This window comes from Drosophila pseudoobscura, chromosome 4 (genome assembly GCF_009870125.1).
Source record: "Drosophila pseudoobscura strain MV-25-SWS-2005 chromosome 4, UCI_Dpse_MV25, whole genome shotgun sequence".
Lineage (NCBI taxonomy): Eukaryota > Metazoa > Arthropoda > Insecta > Diptera > Drosophilidae > Drosophila > Drosophila pseudoobscura.
The window spans coordinates 1,363,175-1,376,019 of NC_046681.1; the positions used below are offsets into that span (position 1 = coordinate 1,363,175).

Genomic DNA, 12,845 nt, shown 5'->3' on the forward strand with positions numbered 1-12,845 from the left:
CAAGGTAACTTACAGACGGATGTTATTTACACCGACTTTAGTAAAGCATTAGACTCTGTAAACCATTCCCTTTTAGCACATAAACTTGACCTTTTAGGGTTTCCGCCCAACCTCCTGAGATGGATTTCTAGCTATCTTTGTTCTAGGTCTCAAAGAGTCCTCTTCAAAAACTCCCTCTCTTTACCAGTAAAGGTTTCTTCGGGAGTACCACAGGGCAGCCATCTAGGCCCCTTACTCTTCACACTCTTTATTAATGACTTGCCTTCAGTATTAACATACTCTCGAGAACTTATGTATGCGGATGATCTTAAACTCTGTGTCCAGTACAAGGACACTTCATTTCATTCTCGCTTGCAATCCGATCTCAATAGCTTTCAGTCATGGTGTTGTGCAAAATTGTTACACCTTAATGCCTCGAAATGCAAAGTTATGACATTTCATCGTCCTAGCCCTTTGTTGGCTCCATACACCCTATTTGGGGATTCTCTTGAGAGAATTACCCTGGTGGATGATCTGGGTGTTATGTTAGACCCCAAGTTAAAGTTTTCCGAACACATTTCTACCATGGTAAATAAGGCCATGGGCGTGCTTGGGTTTATAAAGAGGTGGTCAAAGGAATTTGACGACCCCTATATAACAAAGACTCTCTATACCTCGCTTGTTCGTCCGATCTTAGAATACGGCTCCAGTGTATGGTGCCCTCAGTACAAAGTACACCAGGACCGTATAGAATCAATACAGAAAAACTTTTTACTCTTTGCTCTGCGGGGCCTTAACGGGGATGCGTGTAAGACTCCCATCTTACTCTAGTAGACTATTATTAGTAAACCTCCCATCCTTAGTTAACCGTAGAAAAATGCTTGGTGTGATATTTATGCACAACTTGATCAGGGGTGACATAGACAGCCCTGATCTGTTGAGCCGCATAAACTTCACGATTCCTGTTAGACTGACTAGAAATTTTATACCGTTGTTCCTTCCACTTTGTAGATCGAATTAATCCTTGCATGAACCGTTTAAGGTCTTATGCTCGGATTATAATTCCCTCTACCATATTATATCCAACACTAATTCTCTTCCTCTTATTAAATTATTAATCCTTACACACCTTTCGATTAATTAGTAACTGTAGTGGTATTTGTATTTTGATTGCATGCTTAGTTTCTTAGTGAGTTTAGTGCTAATTTTCCTCGAATGTTAGTGTAATATCTATCTTTCTTGCATGTTCGCGTTTGGTTCGGCTACGCACCGCGCGTCATGCGGCAGCGCCCCTCGGTCGGTTGGTCGGGAGGAGGGCTGCGTTTTGCCTGGGATCCGCGCGTAACAGCCTTCTGCTGGTGTCACACGGGCCACTTGACGGTGCAGTAACTGCATCGCCCCTTGAAAGATGCAGTCATTGCATGTCAACGTCCAAGATGCTTATCTTAAACGACGCTATCTCCCTGGCATAAGAGAAGTTAAATTTCTCTACCTTTAAACCCACGGCTTTTATTTTGCTTTGAATAAAAGCAGTTACATCATTAGATGTGAGGTCAGGGGCCAGCCGTGAAACAAAAATTTGTCGTTTTGGTGGGACACCCACCAGTGGTTTAGTCACCACAGGTCTAGTATGGTGGCAATATCCGGAGGTCCGGAACGTCTATATACTGGTGGGATCGGGATGGACGGGACAACTAGTGAACTTGCGGACACCACGGACACGGACGCTGCAGACGTACTTGGCTGCACATTCTCCGAGGCGATGAATTCGGCTACCGAATCTGCATCGCCAGCAGCTGTCGTTGCCCTTGGAGTGGCAAACGAGATCAACCGCTGCACACTTGGAGTGGTCGGAGTCAGTTTTTCGGCGGCGCACGGCTGAGTGACGGTTGGCACTTGCAGGTCCCGCGGAGTGACCTTTTTGCCCCTCGGAGACTCATTCAGCAGTTTTAAACCACTAAACTGAACCTCCATGGCTAGGAGCCGATCGTATTGGTTTTTAAAACCAACGATCAGCTCCTTAAAGCCACTCCGCGTCTGCCTCATAAAAGATACCATTTCCTTCTCCACCGCACGGCATGCCTCGCAACTGTAATGCAAGCCATTACGTTTGGCTATAGCATCACACACGAGGCCAGAAAATCCAGCGCATTTTGCGTGGACTACGCTGTCGCAGAGCCAGCAGGGGACATTCGGCTGATCGTGAGTGATCTGCTTCTTACAGATTTTTTTGGCGCAGACCACAGCGAATTCCATTTTTATTATTTAAATATTTTCTTAAGAAAATTTACGAAGAAAAATTAAAATTTCCAAAAAAATTGGTATCAGACCAATGTGCCAGACAACGCTCAAAGCGGAATTGGTAAGAAAAAAAAAAGAGAGCAGAGTGGAGAGCGGTTATAGCGAGAGCTACTAAACAGAGAGCGCTATTGCTCAGAAAGTTTAAAGAGCGAGAGAGAAAGAACAGTTTTTGAAGTTGAGGTGATAGCGAGAGAGTGATAAAACAAAAGCTACCAGACGAGAGCGGACTGCAATGCAATACTCACTCACTGCAACAACACAACACAACACAAGCCGACGCCGAAAAATAAAAAGTTAAATAATGTTTTAACACAAATCAAAAGGCATGCACTCGCGTAATAGAATAGGATTCCAGATTGTTGTCTGGTTATTAAGTATAATTAGAATTTAGTTAGGAAAACACCGGCTGTTTATTCAAAACAAAAGGAAAAAATGCGGAGCGCAAAACAAAAACACGTCTGATCACTACGAAAGAGAACGGACTATTTATTAGCAGAAACCTACGGGGTAGAACCGGACCACCTCGTATTCGCAATGCCGGTAATCTTGGAAGAAAGCGCGCTAGACTGGTGGCACACAAAGCCAGCGCCAGTCACATCATGGGAGGAAGCAAAGGTCGGACTAAAAGAAAACTTCATATCCCCCTGATACCAAGAGGAGCTTGCAAAACAAGTGGCAGAGCGTAAACAAGCGGAAACAGAATCAGTTCGGGTCTGGCCAGTGGAGAGGTAAGCATCAGTGGCAGCCACCAGCAGCCCCAGCGATCCTCCCATCCTCCTCGGAGCGCATTAACCCTCCGCAACCTTTCTTCTCCTCGGAGCCCATTTACCCTCCGCAACATTTATTCTCCTCGGAGCGCATTCACCCTCCGCAACATTATTTCTCCTCGGAGCACATTTACCCTCCGCAACATTTATTCTCCTCGGAGCGCATTTACCCTCCGCAACATTTATTCTCCTCGAAGCGCAGTCACCCTCCGCAACATTATTTCTCCTCGGAGCGCATTCCCCCTCCGCAACATTTATTATCCTCGGAGTGCATTCACCCTCCGCAACATTTATTCTCTTCGGAGCGCATTTACCCTCCGCAACATTCTTCTCCTCGGAGCGCATTAGACCTCCTCGCCCTCAACCGACACCGACCAGAAGACTACCAGGACCCGCACGCAACCATCCGCCACGTGCAGCCAACCCGAAGGACGACCTCGGCAGCCGACCCCGAAGGAAGAGCCAGAAGAAAAAAAACCCGCGCACCTACCAAACTTTGTACCTTTTAAGAACAATAAAAATAACTCTATCTCTTCTATTACCGCTCAAGCCCCGCCTTATTCTTGAACCACGAGACTCTCTTTCAGCTACCACACCCAGAGATCAAACAAATTTCTGCGGCCGAAGCGTCGTCACAGTGGCCACCTATTGCGAGGAATTCGGATTGGAGAAAATGGACGGACTAGATACCCAAAAGAAACAACTACTACAATTTTCGGAGAGAACAGACATCACAATACATATTCGAGAGAGGTTAGAACAACTAGCAAATACCGAAACACGAGGAAAAAGCCCGAGAACCAAGAGCCCAAGGCAACAATCACCAAAAGGAGTACCACAAAAATCAACAATAGAAGAGAGCCAAGGGGAGACCAGGACAGGCAGGAAGAAATCGCTATTTCGATACCAAGAGGAGCTTGCAAAACAAGTGGCAGAGCGTTAACAAGCGAAAACAGAACAAGTTAGAGACTATATCCAAGAAATAAGGAAATTAATGAGGTTCGGAACTTACACAGAGCAGGAAAAACTGGAAATAATATACCAGAACTGCCGGCTGCCGCTGAAAATATTCGTGAAGAGGAGAGAATTCCAAACGCTGTCTGAATTCATTATCATCGCAGAAGAATTCGAAAAAATAGAGACAGATGCAGGACTCTCCAAGGTTACAGGTCGCCAATGGAATTAACCACAAAACGACCAACCAGCATGGCAAAGAACGCAATACCGACAAAGGAGATGTCAAAGATGTGGAAACTATGGGCACGAGGCCCGAACATGTAGCAGGGAACCCGTACTGTACTGCTAGACCTGCAACAAACAAGGAGTACGCACAATAGACTGCTGCAGAAAACAACCGGAAACACACACAGGGCGCAGGACCAACCCGCGAATCTCCTGTGGCCCAGAACCAGCTGAGCGGGACAACACACAACTAATATTTAACAAGAACCAACTTTTAGGACGGGCCAGGATTGGATCAAAACTGATGGAAGTAATCATCGATACAGGGGCAACAAGATGCATGATAAACGAATGGGCGGCCGAAAAACTAAAAGGAGAAGGTATCGAAGGAGTGGAAAACAGATTAATCCGTCTCGCGGATGGAAGCACTCGGAGAACAACACGAAGAATACAACTAACAGTAGAACTAGGGGGAAAAGAAACCACCCAATCAGGGGTAGCAAGATCTAATATACAGCTCACCGATTTTCCTCATAAAAAAGAAAACTGGAGATTGGAGGGTCTGCGTGGACTACCGACGGTTAAACGAAAAAACAGAGAATGCATACCCATTACCACGGATGGACTTTATTCTAAATCAGGTTAAAGAGGCTAAATACATTAGCACGCTCGACTTAAAGTCAGGGTATTGGCAAATACCAATGGAAAAACAGAGACGACACTACACAGCCTTTACAGCTCCCGGGCGAGGATTGTACCAATGAAAGGTCATGCCATTCGGGCTCACAACAGCACCTGCTACGTTCCAAAGAGCCCTAGACTCGGTAATCGGACCGGACATGGAACCATTCGCTTTCGCATACCTAGACGACATAATCGTAATTGGGCCGACGACAGTTGAACACATGCAGAAACTACAAACGGTATTCGAACGACTACGGACAGCAAACCTACGCATTAACGAAGCAAAATGCCACTTTTTCCAAAAGAAACTTAAAAACCTAGGACACATGGTGAGCGAGGAAGGAATACACACAGACCCAGACAAAGTGGCGGCCATTAAAGAACTCACCGCACCAACTATACTGAAACAGCTGCATAGTATTTTGGGCCTGGCATCTTGGTACCGCAGATTGGTACCAGCGTACACCGAACGAGCAAAAGCTCTACAAGACCTATTAAAAAGGGACAACAATTTGAGTGGAGCGAAGCACAAGAGAATAGCTTCAGAGACTTAAAGCTGTGTCTAACGGAAGCACCAATATTGGCATGCCCAGACTTCAGAAAAACATTCATACTCCAAACAGACGCAAGTGACTGCGGCCTAGGAGCGGTGTTGACCCAAAATGATGCGGACGGAGAACATGTAATTTCCTACGCAAGCCGCAAGCTCAAAAGCGAGGAAACCAAATACTCCCCAACGGAAAAAGAATGCCTAGCCATCTACTGGGGTATACACAAGATGAGGATGTACCTAGAAGGCTATCAATTTATCGTAACTACAGACCACCTAGCCCTCAAATGGTTAAATTCCACCGAAAGCCCATCCGGACGAGTAGCAAGATGGGCATTGGGACTGCAACCATATTCATTCGAAATACGATATCGAAAATTCAAGTTGAACGCAGTGGCGGACGGACTCTCCCGCTTACCACGCGAAGAAACCCGAATAGCAGAAATCGTAGAATGCGCTCGGTATCAAACGAAATGGAACCAAGTAGAGATGACACCAAAAGAAGCTACGGATTATACCATAAAACACGGAAGATTATACCGACACATACCAAGCCAAACCGACGAAGACGATCAACCCTGGAAACTGTGCGTGCCAAAACAAGAGAGACAGAGAGTACTAACCGAAAATCACACAAACCCAGCAGCCGGACATCTCGGGATCAGACGCACAAAAATCAGAATAAGGCAGCGATACTTTTGGCCAGGGCTAAGCAGAGACGTAACACGATTCGTACGAACATGCGAAAGCTGCCAAAATTTTAAGGTATCGCAACAAGCAGCGGCAGGCAAAATGCTGACCAAAATCGCAAACGCTCCATGGGAAACAATATGCGTCGATTTCGTGGGACCACTTCCAAGATCGCCGCACGGCAACACCGCAATAATCGTGTTTATCGATACATTTTCGAAATGGGTGGAGGTCACACCGGCGAGAAGCGCAACAGCTGACGCATTCCTAAAGGCGCTCAGAGAAAAAATACTGGCGAGGGGATGTGCACCAAAGCGATTGATCTCAGACAACGGCGTACAATTTACAAGCAGAAAAACGAAACAGGTAATGAAAACGTGGGGCATCACCCAACAATTCACGGCACCATACACACCACAAGAAAACCCAACCGAACGAGCGAACCGAACACTAAAGACGATGATCGCACAATTCGCGGGAGGAAAACACAACAAATGGGACGAACAACTACCAGAACTAACCCTAGCGATAAATAGCAGCAAGTCAGAGGCAACAGGGTTTAGTCCAGCATACGTGATATTCGGGAGAGAACTTAGATTGCCGGGCAACCTATTCGACGAGGTAACCCTAGGGTCAGGGTTCAACAATCAAACAAACCAAGAAAGCACCGACAAACGAAAACAAACAGAAACATTAGCTAGGCAAAACATGGAAGAAGCAGCAGCAAAACAGGCAAGACATTACAATTTGCGAATGCGAGCATGGAAGCCAAAAAAAGGGGACCTGGACTAACCTCACCAGTGATTACAACAGTACAAGATACGACAACGAACAAAAAACTACGGGAACACGTCTCACAACTAAAACCAGCAAAAATAGAGGAAGCAAACAAAATAACGATGCCATCTCTCTACCTTTTCAAAAAGATGGAAAATAATGAAAATAAATTCAACATTTCGGCCCGGAAATTTAAGGAAAGGATGGCACAGGCCAGCCACAAAAACCGAACGGCAATACTACTATACTACTAGAGTATCAGGAACAAAAGTGTCAGCACCCATGAAGACAGCAACAAACAAAACGATGGAAACCACGGCAGCGCGAGACACAAGGAGAGCCAGAAGAAACACAAGGAAGTAATCCCCACAAAGTACAGGATCAGCTGTGCGAACCAGGCCAACCAACAGGAACAAAGGGCACGAAGAGTCAGCAAACAACAAGGCACGGAACTTTCCTGGGCAGAACAAGTAGAAGACGAAGAATCAGACAGGGACGTGCTGGACCTAAACCCCGAGTGGCAAACACCAGAACCGGAACCATGCAAGCCCAGCCAGAGGGGTAGCATCCCGAGGGAATGGAACGTTCCGCATAGCGTCGAGCTATCGGACGCATCAATAAAAAAATCAAAGCGAAACTCGAAGACCGCCCGAAACACACGCAAAGACGGTTCAAACTATGGAACGAGGAACAGGAGGTGTGCTGGGTCAAGGTCGGCCGAACGGGAGATGTCCGCATCGGCACCTGGTTCCGAGCGACCCAAGGAAAGACAATCGAAAACACCACAGAAATAAACAGAAAAAGAACAAACAATAAGAAAAAACCGAAAGAAACATAAAACCAACCACAGCTGACCAGCCCAAGTGTGACCATACCCCAAACACCAACGGGCACACTATCAGCCGATCCGTACAAACGCGTTAGGGACACACCAGCACGAAATCCGCCGATCAGCACAACGCGCTAGGAACATGCCGTAAGGATCAGCTGCGTTTCAGAAATAAAAGGGGCTCCGCCAGAGCGATCAGCATCAGTTCGGCTCCGGCCAGTGGAGAGGTAAGCATCAGTAGCAGCCACCTGCAGCCCCAGTGACCATCCGCAACATTTATTCTCCTCGGAGCGCATTTATTCTTCTCGGAGCGCAGTTACCCTCCGCAACATTATTTCTTCTCGGAGCGCATTTACCCTCCGCAACATTTATTCTCCTCGGAGCGCATTTACCCTCCGCAACAGTTATTCTCCTCGGAGCGCATTCACCCTCCGCAACATTATTTCTCCTCGGAGCGCATTTATCCTCCGCAACATTCTTCTCCTCGTTGTGTATTTATGTATGTATTTATTTCTCGCTCTAGCTCCAAATTAAACCATACTTCGTTCTGCCAACGGTTGTGGCCTCCTGCTTCTCCAAAGGTTTAATTTGATCCGAGCTAGCTCCTGCGCTCAGCTTCCGATCCAGTGTAAATATTATTCCTACCTCTCCCAGCTACCAGCTGAGCTTTCGTTGCTAACATACATACACGCAACGCAACCAAAGTGGCTGGCAACAAACATAAAGGCATATTCTTGCAATTATTTTTGTTATTTATTCCGTGCATGCTCAACGTTCCATAGTTTGTCGGTTTTATAAGGAAATAAAATAACAAATCACTGCTCCTCCTCATTTAACTAATTATATTACCAACAAAATAACACACGATCCATACATACGGCACATACTGTATGTATTTATCTTACATATCTATACGTACGCATTTTAAATTAGCACATTCTTGCACATCTATATAATATACATATTGTATATAAAACGGTTATCCACCGTTTTACCCGTTCTTTGACAAGCCGCGGTACATAGCACTTACAGCTATACATACACACATGCAAGCAGTAGCAGCGGTGTAGTTGTTGGGAGAATATTTTTCGGTGTCGCACGTGACCGTAACGGAACGCCAAGTGACGCGCAACCCTGCATTTCGAGAGTATATTGTTTCCAACCGACTCTATACATTGGTATATTGGTAGCTCGTGCCTCAATATTATCGTCCATCCTCAATTTTTGTTCTTGGTTGGACATTTGTTTGTTGATCGTAGTATTTATATCTATATATTCCGGCCACGGTGTACTATTTCCATAATATAAATACTCGCAATAAATTCCACCAAAACCACATATCCACGGTTCGTAGTTCTGAATTTCCACGTCGCCATTTCCGCTCACCGACTCTAATACGCGTTATCGCAAATCCATCAGCAAAACATGCCCACTGTTAAGAAGAAATCTCGCAAGAAGTTTATGCGGGTGAGTTCGCTGAGTTTGATCCATCCACCCAGCTCCAACGGCTCAGTCACTACGCCGACATCTCCCCGTCCGGCCCCAGCTGAGCGAGTTCCGACCACGTCCAGGGCTCACGCACCACATGCGTCCTCCCCGTCCTCTGAATTTTCAACAACATGCTTCACGCAGCCCTTTTTCAAACTGTTTCGTCCCAACTTAATGAGTCCGATTTTCTTATCGTCCTCGGAGATTTCAATCTTCCAAATATTTCCTGGTCTCCATCCAAAGACTCCAACCAGATGTTCCCAATCATACAGCACGATTTCGTTGATTCTCTGTCCGACTCATCATTGGGTCAGATAAACGGCATATGCAATAGCATTGGTAGGATTTTAGACCTTGTCTTTACTACCGACTCTACGAACACTTTAGTACTCCCGAAGACCTTTACCATCCTACCCTGGAAATAGATGTCCAGCTGCCTTCACCTGGTCCCACCAAATCCTGCATAAAGCCTTCAGCTATATTTTGCTTCAAGAGGTCTGATTTTACCTCTTTGAACAGCGCACTTTCTCTGTTAGATTGGTCATTCCTCGACGACTTTCGCGAGATCGAGCCCGCCACTAACGCATTCTACAGCACTGTTTTTTCCATCTTTCCAACCTTTGTTCCATTAGTTTCCCCTCTCAGAATCTTTCTGGCCCCATTTGGTTCACTCTGCGGCTAATAAACCTAAGGAATATAAAATCTCGTTTAGACAAGAAGTTTAAACTGTCTGGCTCTCAGTCAGATTTTTCTAAGTATTCAATTGCTAAAACTAAATTTTCCATTTGTAATATCCTATGCTATAACAGTTATTTGTCTAAATGCAAGCTCAACTTTAAACGAGATCCTAAACAATTCTTTAAGATTGTTAACTCTAAACATAATTCTTCACAATATCCCTCTTCTTTACACTTAAATGGTACTTAAGCAGATAACAATTCCGATATTGCTAACCTATTTCCTTAATTTTTCAACGTTGCTACTCTGCTCCTTCTAATAACATGGCCTCTATTCTCGCTTCACCTAACGACTATCCTGACGCGCACTCATATTATCCCTTTAAATGGCACAAGTTGTATCCATCCCCCCTTTATCGATTATGATGGCCTTCTAACTAATTGAAAATCGTGTACATTTTCTTTCTCCACTGGTCCAGATTTGGTTCCCAGTGCCGTGCTTAAACTTAGTGCGGATTCACTTTGCGTGCCTCTCTTAAAACTGTTCAACCTCTCTCTCGAGCTTGCTGATTTTCCCACCATCTGGACGGAATCATACATAATTCCTATTCATAAAAAGGGGTCTAAATCAGACGTCTCAAACAACCGTTGTATTTCCAATCCATCTGCCATTCCTAAACTCTTCGAAAAAATTATTACTTCTCAGCTCCAACACTTCTGTAGTTCCCTGTTATCAGAATCACAGCACGGATTTGTAAAACGTCGCTCCGTTTCATCTAACCTCCTTGAATTTTCCTCCTTCGTAACTGCCGGATTTGCAAAGCAATGTCAAACTGACGTAGTTTATACTGATTTTAGTAAAGCTTTCGATTCAGTTAATCACAACCTCCTCATCCACAAACTATCCCTACTAGGATTTCCGACTAAACTTCTTCACTGGACTAATGCGTACCTTTGCAATCGTTCTCAGCGTGTCTGCTTCCAATCTTCTCTTTCTAAACCAGTTTTTGTCTCTTCGGGTGTGCTGCAAGGTAGCCATCTCGGGCTCTTATTATTTAACCTCTTTATCAACGATCTTCCCCAAGTTTTAACGAATTCACGAGTCCTAATGTATGCTGACGATGTCAAGCTATGTTTTTTCTACAGCGATCCGGTGTCCCCGTTATTTCTTCAATCAGATCTCGACGCTCTCATCAATTGGTGTATTATTAACGCTCTTCCTCTTAACATTTCCAAATGTAACGTCATGACCTTCCATCGCAACAAGCCTTACCTTTTTGACTTTACAATTAATAACATTTCCTTGGAACGCCTGTACAATGATAATGACTTAGGCATTATCTTCGTTCCGAACTTATGTTTAATTCTCATATATCCGCTATTTCGAATAAAGCCAAAGGAGTCCTTGGCTTTATCAAAAGATAGTCGAAGGAATTTTCTGACCCCTATACCACTAAACTACTCTACGTTTCTCTTGTACGGCCTATCTTGGAATATGGTTCCTGTATCTGGTCCCCCCATTACCAAAAATATCAAGATATGCTTGAGTCCGTTCAAAAACAATTCCTTATCTTTGCCCTGCGCGGACTTAATTGGGACCCCTCTCATCATCTTCCTTTTTATGAGAGTCGGCTGCGCCTCATTAACTTGCACTCTCTTGAAAGATGTAGAACTTTTTAATATTGGGAACCTCTTAGACGATTCCATCTTCAAATAGAATATTGTAGGTTTGCTCATGTCACGAAAACAAAAAAAAACACATCGCGGGACGCGTTCCTTTGGAGTTTACTTGGCATGGGTCTGAGCCTTCCTAAGCTGGGTGAGGATGTTGGACAGCTCCTCACGCTTCCTCTTGGCACGGATGTGTGTGCCCAGACGGCGCTTCAAGAACTTCAGAGCGCGCTTGTCCTTGGACACCTTCAGCAACTCCATGGTGGGGGCATGGCCCACCACTTCGCGGACCAGGTCGCGCATGAACTTGGTGTGACGGGTTTGGATGTTCTTCAAGCGAGATCCACGCAGACCCTTCACCTTCTTGTCTCCGGTGTACTTGACATTCTTGACTTTGGTGGTCTTGTGGCCTTTGTTCAAGCCAATGCACAGCTCGTAGCGGACAGCTTTGGACAGCATTACTTTGCTCTCCGTCTTCCTCTCTGTCCTTCAAACTACTCTGACCATGAATCTTTCCGTAGCCTTTGCCGCGATTACAATACATTTTTCCATCTTTTTTCGTTTGATACTTGCGCTTCCAAAGTAAAATCTTCTTTAATGAATAATTTAATTTAACTTCTTTCGGCCTTGCATTGTGTTACCGTACTTTCCAGTAGCAGATAATCTTATGTTTTGTACATTCCTATTTTTACACAGTTTAACTGTCCATAGTTGAACTCTAAACATTAAACATTAAACATGCCTTCGAGGCCTTGTTGCTCCCCTCGGGAGTCCCTCGCACGGCTCCTAGCACTATGGCCGCCAGTTCCGCACAGTCTAAGTTTGCCTTGGCTGCAAGCAGACTGACCCGCATCGACCAGAAGCTTAGAGCTCCAGATGCTAGCACACCAACCCGCTCGCTCTCCCAAGTCCATCGAGAACAACTTCGAAGCCTGTGGGCAAAGGTGTACGCGGAGTTCGAGGCCTGTTCGGTGACGATGGCGGAAGAGGATCCAGAGGGTGTAACTGATGTCCAAAAGATGTACGATGACTGCTACGCGGTCTACGCGCAATACCGAACTGAACAGTCAGCTCGAGCCCCCGACTGTCCCTCACACACCACACCTGGCCGTTCAAGTGTCGACTTCCGGCGGTTGCCGCCTCCCTCCATGTGACACTGAAGTTTTCAGTGGAGACTACCACCAGTGACCCACGTTCCGAGACCTGTTCACCGCCATCTACATAGAAAACCCAAGGTTGGCTCCAGTGGA

At 45.5% G+C, this 12,845-nt stretch overlaps 1 protein-coding gene across 1 annotated transcript; it reads right to left on the reverse strand.

The window, feature by feature from the left end:
• Positions 1–11,597: 11,597 nt before the first annotated feature.
• On the reverse strand, positions 11,598–12,069 carry LOC6899448 (60S ribosomal protein L36-like). The gene has a single exon (XM_002136049.3). The coding sequence runs from the start codon at positions 12,052–12,054 to the stop codon at positions 11,710–11,712; it is 345 nt and encodes a 114-aa protein (XP_002136085.1). The 5' UTR covers positions 12,055–12,069; the 3' UTR covers positions 11,598–11,709.
• Between the last annotated feature and the right edge of the window lie 776 nt (positions 12,070–12,845).